At 42.2% G+C, this 14,265-nt stretch overlaps 1 protein-coding gene across 1 annotated transcript in view; it reads left to right on the forward strand.

The window, feature by feature from the left end:
• The window catches only part of Mphosph9 (M-phase phosphoprotein 9), a 43,757-nt gene that overhangs the window by 11,743 nt on the left and 17,749 nt on the right, over positions 1–14,265 (forward strand). The window contains exons 6-12 of the mRNA XM_042669086.1: positions 2,040–2,130; positions 3,745–3,866; positions 8,030–8,155; positions 8,288–8,727; positions 9,254–9,409; positions 11,175–11,262; positions 13,141–13,356. Of these exons, the coding sequence (XP_042525020.1) occupies positions 2,040–2,130; positions 3,745–3,866; positions 8,030–8,155; positions 8,288–8,727; positions 9,254–9,409; positions 11,175–11,262; positions 13,141–13,356 (1,239 nt within the window). The remainder of the gene's footprint in view (positions 1–2,039; positions 2,131–3,744; positions 3,867–8,029; positions 8,156–8,287; positions 8,728–9,253; positions 9,410–11,174; positions 11,263–13,140; positions 13,357–14,265) is intronic.

Raw genomic sequence — 14,265 nt, forward strand, 5'->3', positions numbered from 1 at the left:
TCAGCATTGCCCAAAACATTCAATAATGTCTTTGTTTAATATGATAATATGCAGACTGAGGTAAAAAACTGCCTTTTATTGCAGTGGGTTTACATGGAGAATGTTCTTCTACGTCGTAGTTTATTTCATTTTTATGACTGGAAGCTCCCTTCTCCTCTCCCCTCTAATTCAGGATTTGTTTATAGACCTCAGACTAGCCTTGTACTCCTTTTTTTTTTTTTAAATTTGTTGGCCAATCATGGGGCTTGAAGTCAGGGCCTATGTGCTGACCCTGAGATTTTTCACACCGCAGTGCCACTTCCATTTTTCTGGTGGTTCATTGGAGATAAGAGCCTCATGGACTTTCCTGCCATGGACTTTTCCTATCTGGACTGGCTTTGAACCAAAATCCTCAGACCTTAACCTCTTGAATAGCTAGGATTACAGGAGTGAGCTACCAATGCCTGGCTTAGCCTTGAACTCTTGATCCTTTGGCATCTGTCTTCCAAGTGCTAGGATTATACACGTGTGCCCCAATGCCCAGCTTGTACCTTTTTTTTTTTTTTGGTGCTGGGCATTGAACCCAGGGCCTGGTTCACATTTTAAGCATGTGTTTTGCCATGAGCTACATCCACAACCCTAAGACATGTCTACATTGGGCTTATGGTTGTGTTCTCACTAGATTTAGTAAATTCTTGTTATCTTCTGTGTTTATAACTGTCTATCTGAAGTGGTTCAGTGGTTTCCAAAATTGATTGCATTTTGGAGTTACTTGAGAAGATTTAATACCATACTTACTCTGCCTATCATCCCAGATGGGCTCATTGCTTCGGTGGAGGGCCTAATCTGTGTGTGAGGGGTTTTAGAAACTCCCTGGGTGATTGTGATGGTTAATCCACCTGGAAACAGCTGTTCTGTCCCAGCTTTCTGCCTCTCATTGCAGTGGCAAATTTTGTCAGCTGCTGCCACCTGGCGGTCCGCTGAGAAATGCCTTCTGACAGCATATTTCACCTGGAGGCCAGAAGGGCAGCCTGGAAACTTAGAGCAGGAGATGATTCCCTCTGAGTCTTTCCTCCCTTTAAATGTTCCTTTTTCTCTAGGGCAATGATTTTCCTGTTATTAAGTCATTTGGAGAAATCAAGTTGCTTTTCTATTTCTGAACTTGAAATGGTCTTGAGGTGGCACTTTTCCTACCTGCACAGTCTGGTTTCACAAAAGTAGGAACTTTCCCCTTTATTTGAACATTTTTCTTTCCCATTGTTTTCAGTTTCATCCTTTTCAAATTTCTCTTTGGATTGAATTTTTTTTTTAGTACCCTGCTGTCTTATTTAAGTGCATCTTGATACTGCGTTGTTTAGCATTAGAGTTTTCCAGAGCTCACATTGTGCTTTGTTTCCTTGGCCCTTTGTCTTGGACTACTGAAACTTTCATTTAACAGGCTGAAGGATTTCATGGGTGTTTCTAGTAAACAAGGCACTAGACAGTTATGAAGATAATAGGCCCTCGTGCTAGGGTTAGGCTAGTTTCTTTGGCTCTAAGGCTTTACATTTATTTGTGTATTTGATTAGCTTCTATTAGTTATGAAGGGGGAGATTTCATTATTCTATTACCATACATGTTTACACAGTATTCTAGTCAGTGTCACTCCCTCCACATACTCTCCTGCTTTTATTTGTATTCTGCTTTCTCCCTTGCTTGTCCTTTGTTGTGCAGCCAGAAGCTGTGTGCAGGGAGCCCAGTGTGGATCCATCCAGGGCGCTGAACTTTGTTCTTAGAATTGTGGCAAGACTAAATATTTTACCTGCAAGTATTTGACTTCTACTACTCTAGTTACTTAAGTGCTATAGAAATCCAGACAGGTAAACAACTACTTAAGATTTACATTATTGATTTGTAGTCCTCTGAGTTGGTGTGATTTATTGAAGTTATAATGATAAAACTGAATTGGTAAGACTTTTTAGCTAGGGCAGCAGATTAGTGGCAGAGCACTTTCCTAGGTCAGCAGGGTGAATCTCTTGGATTTTAGTTTGCTGACAATCATTTTCTTTCTTGAATTGCAGTCTGATTTTGCTGCTGCTCCACATCCTTGTTCTTTTTACCTCAGTAAGCCAGATGAAAGTCCAAATTCTTGGGTGTCTGATTCAGGAACAGGTATGAAACTTAAATTTTTAAAGATGTATGTTTGGGGGGGTACATATGTTTAGAAATTTTTCCTGTATTTTGTAACTACAGAATGAGAATATGTATGTATACTGGTGTAGATTCTGTAAATAGACTGTGTGTGGTGTTCCTCTGGTAGCTATAACTTTCTTCTTTTTTTTTTGTCTGTCATGGAGCTTGAACTCTGGGCCTGGGTCCTATCCTTCAGTTCTTCAGCTCAAGGCAAGTGCTCTACCACTTGAGCCACTGTACCACTTCCAGTTTTTCTGGTAGTTAATTAGAGATAAGAGTCTCATGGACTTTCCTGCCCAGGCTGGCTTTGAATGGTGATCCTTACATCTCAGCCTCCTGAGTAGCTAGGATTTCAGGTGTGAGTTGTAACTTTCTTACTTCCTTAATTTGTGCCACAAGTTCTGTAGGACAGAAGGAAGAAGTATTAATATTTTTTAAATTTTTATTTTTTTGTTGCCTCCTCCTTTGTTTCCCCTTCCCATCCCTTCCCATCCCTTCCCATCTCCCCTCCCCCCCAGAAGTATTAATTTTGTACAAACATTTGCAAAAATCATCTAGCCTTTTTCCATTGTTATAAATGAATTAGTAAGTTGAAACCCTTTGTAAGATATTCTTTGCTCTCCATGGAGGCTATTCTAGTTTTTCTGGCTTTTTATAGAGACTCCTCTCCCCCACTTGCCCCTCCCTCGTCACTTCTCACATCCAGCTCATCAGTGTCAGTTAGCTTTGCATTATAGAAATTTCCAGAGTCTAACCTCTTTTCATCACCTTCACGTAGCCCCTCGTGTGTCACTTGGTTGCTTTGTGACAACCTCCCTGCCACCACCGTGCTCCCTCTGGTCTGTTCTCAGCACAATAGCCAGAGCCATGACAAAGGATAAATTATGGCATGTGACCCTCAGGCCCATAAGTCCCCGTGGGCCGATCCTCATTACCTCTCTGTCCTCTTCCTCTCTGCTGCAGCAGAGAACGTTTAAGCAGAGAGTACTTGGCAACTTGTTCACCCTCATGTGTTCAGGTCTCAGTCCTCCTGCCTCCCAGCCAGGCACACAATTAATAGATACTTGAATTATTGAACTCTTCACACTGATTCTATGTAAGTCTGTATTAGTGGTAAAGAAATTGTTTGTTTTAAAATGTATTTTAAGCTGACCTAATTCATTTGGCTTTTAATATTTCAGTTTTAGCTGGGTGTTGGTGGCTCCATGCCTATAATCCTAGCTACTCAGGAGGCTGGGATCATGGTTCAAAGCCAGCCTGGCAGGGAAGTCCATGAGACTCTTACCTCCACTAAACCAGCAGAAAACCCGAAATGGCTCAAGTGATAGAGCACTAGCCTTGAGCTAAGGAGCTGAGGGACAATGCCCAGGTCCAGAGTTCAAGCCCCATGACCGACAAAAAAAAAATCATTTTTAAGTATTTGCATTATTAAGTTGGGCTCCTTGCATGGTAAAACATTCATGTGACTTCCCCAATAAAATTCAGCTTGCTACAACCAGCTAAGCCAGAACTAGTTCCTTCCTATTGGAAATAAGTTATTCTGAGGATGGTTTTGTTCTTTTCCCTTGTGTTCAACATGTTGGTGCCCATCAGGACTCAGTTACTGGAAACTGGAAGAGAAGGACATGCATTGCTCTTTGCCTGAAGCTTTACAGAAGGCATTTTCATGTTCCTCCTCTGCAGAGAGCTCTCCAGGCCAGGTAATCACTGTGAAAGTACGTTATCTTGTGCATATTTTGTGTTTTACAATTGTAGTTAAATATGGTAGTATACAGTGTGTTTTGTAACTTCTAGTACTCTAGAAAAAGCATGAGCTTGGGGCTGGGAAGGTGGCTCAGTGGTAGAGTGCTTGACTAGCATGCATGAGGCCCTGGGTTCCATTCCTCAGTACCACATAAGCAGAAAAAGCCAGAAGTGGCACTGTGGCCAAGTGGTAGAGCATTAGCCTTGAGCTGAGGGACAGCACCCAGGCCTAGAGTTCAGGCCCCACAATCAAAAAAAGGAAACAAAGGGGGCTGGGAAGGTGGCTCAGTGGTAGAGTGCTTGCCTTGCATGCATGAGGCCCTGGGTTCAATTCCTCAGCACCACATAAGCAGAAAAACCTGGAAGTGGCACTGTGGCTCAAGTGGTAGAGTGCTGGCTTTGAGCTGGAGTTCAGGGACAGTGCCCAGGCCCAGAGTTCAGGCTCCATGACTGACAAAAAAAAAAAAAAAAAAGGAAACAAAAAAAACATGAGCTTAAAGTTATTCTCACCTCCTTTCAAATGTGGTCTCTAGCTGCATGCCAGTGGCTTATAACTGTACTCATAGCAACTCCAAAGGCTGAGATCTGAGGACAGTGGTTCAGAGCCTGGCAAACAAATCCTGAGTTAATCAGCAAAAAGCTGAAAATGGAGTCATGGCTCAAGTGATAGAGTAAGGGAAAAAGCTGAGAGTGAGAGGCTCAAGTGGTAGAGTCGGGAAAAGCTAAGAGAGGCCAAGCCCTAATCTCTCTCTCTCTCTCTCTCTCTCTTTCACACACACACAGAGAAAAACCTGTCATTTTTCCCTTATGTGATCTTAGAAGAATTATGTGATCTTAGTATAATTAAAGCTAGGCAGTGGTGGCCTGTAATTATAGCTACTCTGCAAGTTGAGATCTGAGGATCGTAGTTCAAAGCTAGCCCAGGCAAAAAAAGGCCATGAGATTCTTATCTTCAATTAACTATCAAAAAGCCAGAAGTGGAACTATGGCTTAAGTGGTAAGCTAGCCTTGAGTAAAAAAGCTAAGGGACAATGCCTACGCCCTGAGTACAAGCCCTAGGACCTGTGCAATAATAATAATAATAATAATAATATAAATATTTGGTTCAAAGCAAAGAAATGAAACTTTGTTATTTGTATATTGATATACATTTCCTATTTGTGTATTTTGATCAGATAATGAGTAGATTTGGGAAAAAAGAGAAGATATAAAATGCGTGACATGAGAACAGATGGGACTGTGGGACAACAGTTACTAGTAAACATCAGAGGCCCAGAAAGCAACAGAAACTAATACAAAACAAAGGAGAGGATGAACACAAGGAGAAAAGAGGGCTGGAGATATTTCCCAATGGGAGAGCAATTAATTGCCTACTATCTGTGAGGGTCCTCCCTCTGCCCAGTTTTCTTCCCCAGATCTGTATAGACAGACAGACAGATAGCTAGATAGCTAGGTAGATGTATGCATAAATGCATATGTGTACACAAGAGATAATGATTTTAAGGGTGATGGAATTGTGAAAGAGATTGACTCTTCATAGACTTTGTAGTTACATGTCTTACTTCATTACTGGGTCTTGAATATTAATAAATACTATTAATTGAATCTAAGATACCAGTAATTATTAATTATTTTGCAGGTCCTGGGACTTGAACTTGGGGGCTGGGTGCCATCCCTGAGTTTCTTAGTACTCAAGGCTAGCGCTCCACTGCTTGAGCTACAATACCACCTCTGGCTTTTTCTGAGTAGTTTATTGGAGATAAGAGTCTTATGGACTTTCCTGCCACTTTCAGCTTTTTCTGCTTATGTGGTACTAAGGAATCGAACCCAGGGTGCATGCATGCAAGGCAAGCACTTTACCACTGAGCCACCTTCCTAGCCCCAATACCATTACTTTTAAGACAACCTACTTCATATTCTTCTAAAAATTTATGAATTAAACCATTGTACTTTCTTTTCACATAGAATTTATATTTTATTTATTTGTTTGTTTATTTATTTATTTTTTGTCATGGGGCTTGAACTCTGGGCCTGAAAGCTGTCCCTCAGCTCTTCAGCTCAAGGTGAGATCTCTTACCACTTGATCCACGGCACCACTTCCAGTTTTCTGAGTGGCTTATTGAAGATAACAGTCTCACGGTCTTTCCTTCCCCAGGCTTGGTTTGGCTTTAAACCGTGATCCTCAGATCTCAGCCTCCTGAGTAGCTAGGATTACAGGCCTGAGCCACTGGCACCTGGATATATTTTATTCTTGTGGAGATTTTAGACTTAAATGAAGATTATTATCATGTGACTTTTACATATTAAAAATAAAAAGCAGGGGCTGGGAAGATGGCTCAGTGGTAGAGTGCTTGCCTTGCATGCATGAGGCCCTGGGTTCAATTCCTCAGCACCACATACGCAGAAAAAGCCCGAAGTTGTACTGTGGCTCAAGTGGAAAAGCACTAGCCTTGAGCTGAAGAGCTGAGGGACAGCGCTCAGGCCCAGAGTGCAGGCCCCACAACTGGCAATAAATAAATAAATAAATAAGCAAGCTGGGCACTGGTCGTTCACATCTGTAATCAGTAGCTACTCAGGGGGCTGGGAAGGTGGCTCAGTGGTAGAGCTCTTGCCTGGCATACTCGAGGTCCTGGGTTCGATTCCTCAGCACCACATAAGCAAAAAGAAAAAAGCCGGAAGTGGCACTGTGGCTCAAGTGGTAAAGCGCTAGCCTTGAGCTAAAGAGCTGAGGGACAGTGCCCAGGCCCAGAGTTCAGGCCCCACGACTGGACCCCCCAAAAAAAAAAAAAATAGCTACTCAGGAAGCTAAGGTCTGAGGATTTCGGTTTGAAGCCAGCCTGGGAAGGAAAATTTGTGAGAATCTTATCTCCAACTAGCCATCAGAAAACTGGAAATGGAGCTATGGCTCAAGTAACAGAGTGAGGGTCTTGAGTGAAAGAGCTCAAGGACCGCACCCAGGCCCTGAATTCAAGCCCCATGACTGACCAAAAAAAAAAACAAAAAAAGCAAAATAAAATTGCTAAAATGTCACCTACAGAAACTTACACTTCTCTTTTAATAAAGTTTTACCTTGTGTCTTCTTCCAAGGTACCAAGAGCATTGGTGATTTAACATTTATATTTTCTAGTAGTGCTGGGATTTGAACCTGCCCTTTTTCTTGCTACTGCTAAGTTATACCTTCAGCCCTTGTTTGCACTGACTATTTTGAGATAGGTTTTGCTTTTGGCATAGTTCATACTTAGATCACAGTCCACTTTTTAAAATTTTATTCTGCAGTAGCTGAGATGGCAAGCATGTGCTATCTTGTCCAGCTTTTTCTAGTGAGATAGTCTTGTAAACTTCATTCCTCAGGCTGTCTTCCAACAGTGATCCTTTTATTCTCAGCCTCCTAAATCGCTAGGGTTATAGGGGTTAGCCATCATGCTTGGCTTCAGGATCTTTCTTTCTTTCTTTCTTCCTTCCTTCCTTCCTTTCGTTTTTAAAAAATATTTATTATTATTATTATTATCTTTAAGTAGTTGTATGAAGAAGTTCCCATTCTTTGCCAGTTTGGGGGCTTGAACTTAGGGCCTGGGCACTGTCCCTGAGCTTCTTTTGCTCATGGCTAGCACTCTTAACACTTGAGCCACAGCGCCACTTCCAGCTTTTTCTGTTTATATGGTACTGAGGAATCAAACCCAGGGCTTCATGCATGCTAGATAAGCACTCTACCACTAAGCCAATTCCCAGTCCCAGGATTTCTTTAACAAGGTATGGAAAGCCTTGGTGCTCAGTTTTTATGTTGAAGCTGGGTACTAATGGCTCATGACTATAATCCTAGCTACTGGGAAGGCTAAGATCTAATGATTGAGGTTTGAAGCTAGCTTGGGAGTATAAATCTAGGAGACTTTTTTTTTTTTTTTGGCAAATCCTGGGGCCTGAACTCAGGGCCTGGGTGTCTCTAAGCTCCTTTTGCTCAAGGCTAGTATTCTACCACTTGAGTCACATTTCTAACTCCAGAAGTTGTATTATTAATCTGACAGTCTAGCTTTTCAGTTTATTTAAGATCTTTAAAAAATTTTGTGGTGCTGATATTGAATCAGCTAGTTTATCATAGATAACAACATTTAAATGATTTTGTTTCATATCTTTTAAGTCTAAAAGTAGTAATGAGATGAAGCTACCATCATTGAAGGATATTTATCATAAAAAACAAAGGGAAAACAATCAGTTACCTGAGAGGAATCTCACTTCTGCTTCCAACCCAAATCATCCACCTGAGGTAACGTCATCATTCTGCTAGTGGAAGTGCAAGATGCTCATGACTTTGACTTTCTCATAGCTCTGTTTCTCCTGGAGATCTACAGCCTAAGTACTGAGGGTAAAAGTTTACAGCGGTCTGTCTTATTTCTAGGTCCTGACTTTGGACCCAACATTACACAGGAAGCCAGATCAGCAGCTTTCCGGGACTCAGCCACCTGGCTTCTTGAATGCTTGTGGTGACAGAATATCCTTTTCACCAGACTCTGTTCTGCAACCAAGTATGTCTGGTCACTCTGACATCGACTCATTTTCACAAGGAAGTAATGACACTTCTCAGTTATCAGGATTCCCAAAATATCCTTCAAGTACGAAAGCGTCACCAGTGGACTCTTGGAAAAATAACGTGTTCCAGAGTGAAAGTAGAACCAGTTCCACATTTCCTTCTTTATATACTGTCACTAGTAATGATATCTCAGTCAACACTGTAGATGAAGAAAACACTGTCGGTCAGTCCCAGCTTCCAAGTACAGCCAACAGTGTCCCAGAATGCATTTCCTTGACATCTATGGACGATCCTGTGGTGCTGTCTACGTATGTATTTCAGTGAATAGCTTGCAATGTTCCTAGCTCTTTCTGTGGTATCTGATTGAATAATGAAAATGATTTTTTTTATTAGCCTCAAAGTTACATAACAAGCTAGGCACTGATGGCTTAGGCTGGTAATCCTAGCTACTCAGGAGGCTGGGATCTGAGGATTGTGGAGAAGTGACACTGTGATTCAGAGTGGTAGAGCACTAAACCTGGAGGGAAGAACCTCAGGGATAGTGCTCAGGCCCTCAGTTTCAGCCCCACAACCAATGCCTCCCCCCAAAAAAATTATCATTTTTTTTTAGGTTTTAGACAAGGTATATGAAAGTACCTAGTAAGTAATAGCTAATTAGGGTACTTGTATGTATAGAAGATGGTATGCACGGGGCCTCCGTTATCTTTTCTGTGGGTGTACAGAGAAGGAAGGCTGTACTTTTGCCAGCGGGAATGACTGTACTGTTGTTTTCTCTTAGGGATGGAGGGGAGGATGTGCTGGCCTAGTAATTGTATGTTTTACTCTTACCAACAGGATCAGGCAGAACCTAAAGGAAAAGCATGCTCGACACATAGCTGATCTTCGAGCTTATTATGAATCAGAAATAAATAGTTTGAAACAGAAGTTAGAGGCAAAAGAACTTTCTACAATTGAAGAGTGGAAGAAGACCAATCAAATTCTTACAGACAGGTAAAACTTTACCATGAAGTTACTGAATGCATTTCTTCCACATAAGTATAATATGTGGTAGTAAAATGCTTTGAAAATGTATTTGCATTTGAAATTTTAGCAGACATATTTGCTTAAGTAATTTTTTTTTCCCTTGATGCTTTAACTCAGGGCCTGGGCACTGTCCCTGAGCTTTATTTTGCTCAAGGCTAGCACTCTTATCACTTGAGCCATAGCTCTACTTCTGGCTTTTTGGAGTAATTTATTGGTGTCGAACTATGATACTCAGATCTTAGCTTCTTTTGTTGTCGTTGTTGGTCGTGGGGCCTGAACTCTGGGCCTGAGCTCTGTCTTCAGCTGTCTTCAGCTCAAGGCTAGTGCTCTATCACTTGAGCGACAGCACCTCTTCTGGCTTTTTCTGCTTAGGAGATGCTGAGGAATCGAACCCAAGGCCTCATGCATGCAAAGCAAGCGCTTTACCACTGAGCCACCTTGCCATCCCCAGATCTTAGCTCCTTGAGTAGCTTAGGATTACAGGCATGAGCCACTGGTACCCCCCTCCCCCAAGTAATTTTTTTGGTGGCATTGGAGTTTTGAAATTGGGGCTTCATACTTATAAGCATTCTACCACTTGATCCAAACCCATAGCTCTAAGTAATGTATGTGTGTGTATATATTGTATATGTATTAGTTATTTATTGAAGGACACTTGAGTTGCTTCCTCCTGTTGTGTGTTGTGAATACACTGCTATGAACATGAAGGTAGAAAGAACTTTTCATGATGCCTCTTCCCTTCCTCTCTCCTCTCCCACTCCCCTCTTCCTTTTTCTTTCTCCTTCCTTCCTTTTCTACCTTTCAGAATCTCAAAATCAGTCTCTCTCTCTTTCTCTCTTCTTCTTTTTTTTTTTTTGGGTCCGGTCGTGGGGCCTGAACTCTGGGCCTGGGCACTGTCCCTCAGCTCTTCAGCTCAAGGCAAGCGCTCTACCACTTGAGCCACAACGCCACTTCCGGCTTTTTTCTTTTTGCTTATGTGGTGCTGAGGAATCGAACCCAGGGCCTCGAGCATGCAAGGCAAGCGCTCTACCACTGAGCCACCTTCCCAGCCCCCCTTTTTCTCTTTCTCTTTCTTCTTTTCTCAGCTTTCTCTCTCTCCTCTCTCTTGTCTGTCTGTATTGAACCCCCAGGGTCTCACACATGCTAAAGCACATGAAGTAGTGCATATTTTATAAATAAATATATATATATATTTTAAATACATATATACTTTTTGCAGTACTAGGGTTTGAACTTGGCCTCATGCGTGCTAGGTAGGCACTCTACCATTTCAGCCAGTCTTCCAGTCCCCTACTTATTTATTTATTTTAATTTTTTTTGTCGGTTGTGGGAACTGAACTCTGGGCCTGTACACTGTCCCTCAGCTCTTGAGCTCAAGGCTAGCGCTCTACCACTTGAACCACAGCACCACTTCTGGCTTTTTCTGCTTATGTATTACTGAGGAATGGAACCCAGGGCCTCATGCATACAAAGCAAGCATTCTAGCACTGAGCCACCTTCCAAGCTCCCTACTTAATATTTTTAAGAAGCTTTTCATATTAATAGTTTAGCCTGATCTCTTCTCCAGATATGAAAGTATCATCATATTTTGGGGAATTTATTTTACTGAAGTTTCATTCTTAGCGTTGGAGAATTTACTTTGTAATGCATAGTGGTGAATCGGTTTGGTTTACATAATACTTTTAAAGGGAAATGATTACCTTCTAATTTAATCTGAACGTATGGTTTTTAGATGTGGCCAGTTAGATAGTGCTTTGAATGAAGCTACCAGTCGTGTGAGAACACTTGAAAATACGAATAACTTACTAGAAACAGAACTGGTAAGTATGTGGGTTTTTTGTTTTGTTTTGTTTTTGGTAATTGTTTTTGTGGTTTAATGTTAAAAAGCCTTGTGCGTGTGTGTGTGCCTCTGTGTCTGTGTCTGTGTTACTAGTCCTGGAGCTTGAGCTTAGGGCCTGAGCACTATGCCTGAGCTATTTTTCCTCAAGGCTAATACTACCACTTGAGCCACAGCTCCACTTCAGCTTAGTTTGGAAGTTAATTGGGGATAAGAATCTTAAACTTTCCTGCACTGACTGGCTTTGAACTGCAATCTTCAGATCTCAGCTTCCTGGTAGCTAGGATTACAGGTGGGAGCCATCAGTGTTTGGCAACTACCAGCTTTATGGTAATTAGAGATAACATTTTTCCTGGACCTTTCTGCCCAGGCTAGCTTTGACCCATAATCCTCAGATCTCAGCCTCCTGAGTATCTAGTATTATAGGCATGAGCTATTAGTGCCTGGCTTACAATTCAGTATATTTTAATATGTATCTATTTTGGTGTATAGTGTATGTGGTGATGTAACTGTCACCATCATCGATTACAGAATATTTTCCTCAAAAAGGAGCTCCAAGATGGACACTTATGGCTCACTTCTGTTAATCCTAGCTATCAAGAGGCTGAGATCTGAAGATTGAGGTTTGCCAGTCTGGGCTGAAAAGTCCTTAAGACTCTTAGCCCCAATTACCCTGAAAAATATTAGAAGTGAAGGTGTGGCTTAAATGGTGGAGGAGCTCTAGCCTTGAGTAAAAAAGCCAAGAGAGGGCATTGTCCCTGAGTTTAAGTCCTGGGTACACTCTCTCTCTCTCTCTCTCTCTCTCTCTCTCTCTCTCTCTCTCTCTCTCTCTCTTACCTTGTAGTAGTAACTTCATGGAGATACTCTGTAAGAGTGATCCTTTTTGGCTGGGCACTTGGTGGCTCACACCTGTAATCCTAGCTACTCAGGAGACAGATCTGAGGATTGTGGCTCAAAGTGAGCTTGGGCAGGGAGGTCCACAAAACTTATCTCTAACTACCAAAAAGTTGGTAGCTGCCTGGCATTAGTGGCTCCTGCCTATAATCCTAACTACTCAGGAAGCTGAGATCTGAAGATTATGGTTCAAAGGCGGGTGGGCTAGAAAAATCCTTGAGACTCTTATCTCCAATAAATACAAAAAAAAAGTTGGAAGCAGAGCTGTGGCTCAAGTGGTAGAGCACTAGCCTTAAGCAAATGAAGCTCAAAGACAGCACCCAGGCCCTGAGTTCAAGCCCTAGGACCAGCACCAAAATAAATAATATAAAGAGTAATGCTTTCTGGACTCTCCATTCTACAATAAAACAAACATTAAATTTATAGCTATTTGTATTTCTTTCTTTCTTTTTTGGGTCTGGTCGTGGGGCCTGAATTCTGGGCCTGGGCACTGTCCCTCAGCTCTTCAGCTCAAGGCTAGCGCTCTACCACTTGAGCCACAGCGCCACTTCTTGCTTTTTTCTTTTTTCTTATGTGGTGCTGAGGAATCGAACCCAGGGCCTCAGGCATGCAAGGCCAGCGCTCTACCACTGAGCCACCTTCCCAGCCCTGTATTTCTTTTATGAATATGTGTGTGTGTCAGTTATGGGGCTTGAACTCAGGGCCTGTGCGCTATCCCTGAGCTTCTCTACTACAGGCTAGTGCTCTACCACTGTGAATCACAGTACCACATCCGAATTTCTGGTTGCTGATTGGAGATAAGAGTCTCTGGAGTTTCTTACCCGGGTAGGCTTTGAACTTCAGTCCTTAGATCTCAGCCTCTTGAGTAGCTAGGTTTACATGTGTGAACCGCTAGTGCCTGGCTTATTTCCTAACTGCTGAGGCATCTTTTTTCATTTCAAATAATATAGTTGTCCTTATTCCATAGAATGATTTGAGAGAACGCTTCAGTGCAGCCAGTAGTGCCTCCAAAATTTTGCAGGAGCGAATTGAAGAAATGAGAACCAGCAGTAAAGAAAAAGACAATACGATCTTTCGACTGAAATCTAGACTGCAGGATTTGGAAGCAGCATTTGAGAATGCTTACAAACTCTCTGATGATAAAGAAGCTAGACTGAAACAGGAAAATAAGATGTTTCAAGACGTGAGTGTCAGCTGATGGGGACTTGATGGTGGGCTAGGTTGCTTTAACTACAGACTTGGTGTATGTGTTTGTGTGTATTCCAATACTGGGGCTGGTGCTCTACCACTTGTGCCACTGTTCCACTTCTGGCTTGTTGGTGGTTAATTGGGGATAAGATTCTCATGGACTTTCCTGTCCAGGCTAGCTTTGAACCATGCTCCTCAGATCTCATCTAGGGATTACAGGTATGAGCCACTGACTCTTAGCTGGCATTGTACTGAAATCCTTAAGAACAAACTTAGCAAAATATAATATATAACAATTTAGAAAAGAACAGTAGAGGGCTGGGAATATGGCTTAGTGGTAGAGTGCTTGCCTAGCATGCCATGCATAAAGACATGGATTCGATTCCTCAGTACTAACTACATAATCAGAAAAAGCTGGAAATGAGGTTGTGGCTCCAGTGATAGATTGCTGGCCTTGAGCAAAAGAAGCTGAGAAACAGTGCTGAGGCCTTGAGTTCAAGCTCCAGGACAAAAAAGAAAGAAAGAGAAAAAAGAACAGTACAAAATAATTATGAAAAAAAAAATTTTTTTTGTGCTGATCTTGGGGCTTGAACTGAGGGACTGGGTGCTGTTCCTGAGTTTCTTTCACTCCAGGCTAGCTAGAGCTACCGCTCTACTTCTGGGTGGTGGTGGTGTGTGTGTGTGATGTTTCTCTCTCTCTCTCTCTCTCTCTCTCTGTGTGTGTGTGTGTGTGTGTGTGTGTGTGTGTGTGTGTGTGTGTGTGTGTGTGTGTGATGTTTCTGCCCAGGCTGGCTTCGAACCCCGATTATCTGTTCTTGAGTTTCTTTCACTCCAGGCTAGCTAGAGCTACCGCTCTACTTCTGGGTGGTGGTGGTGTGTGTGTGTGATGTTTCTCTGTGTGTGT

This window comes from Dipodomys spectabilis, unplaced genomic scaffold (genome assembly GCF_019054845.1).
Source record: "Dipodomys spectabilis isolate Male_0828 unplaced genomic scaffold, ASM1905484v1 ptg000480l, whole genome shotgun sequence".
NCBI lineage: Eukaryota > Metazoa > Chordata > Mammalia > Rodentia > Heteromyidae > Dipodomys > Dipodomys spectabilis.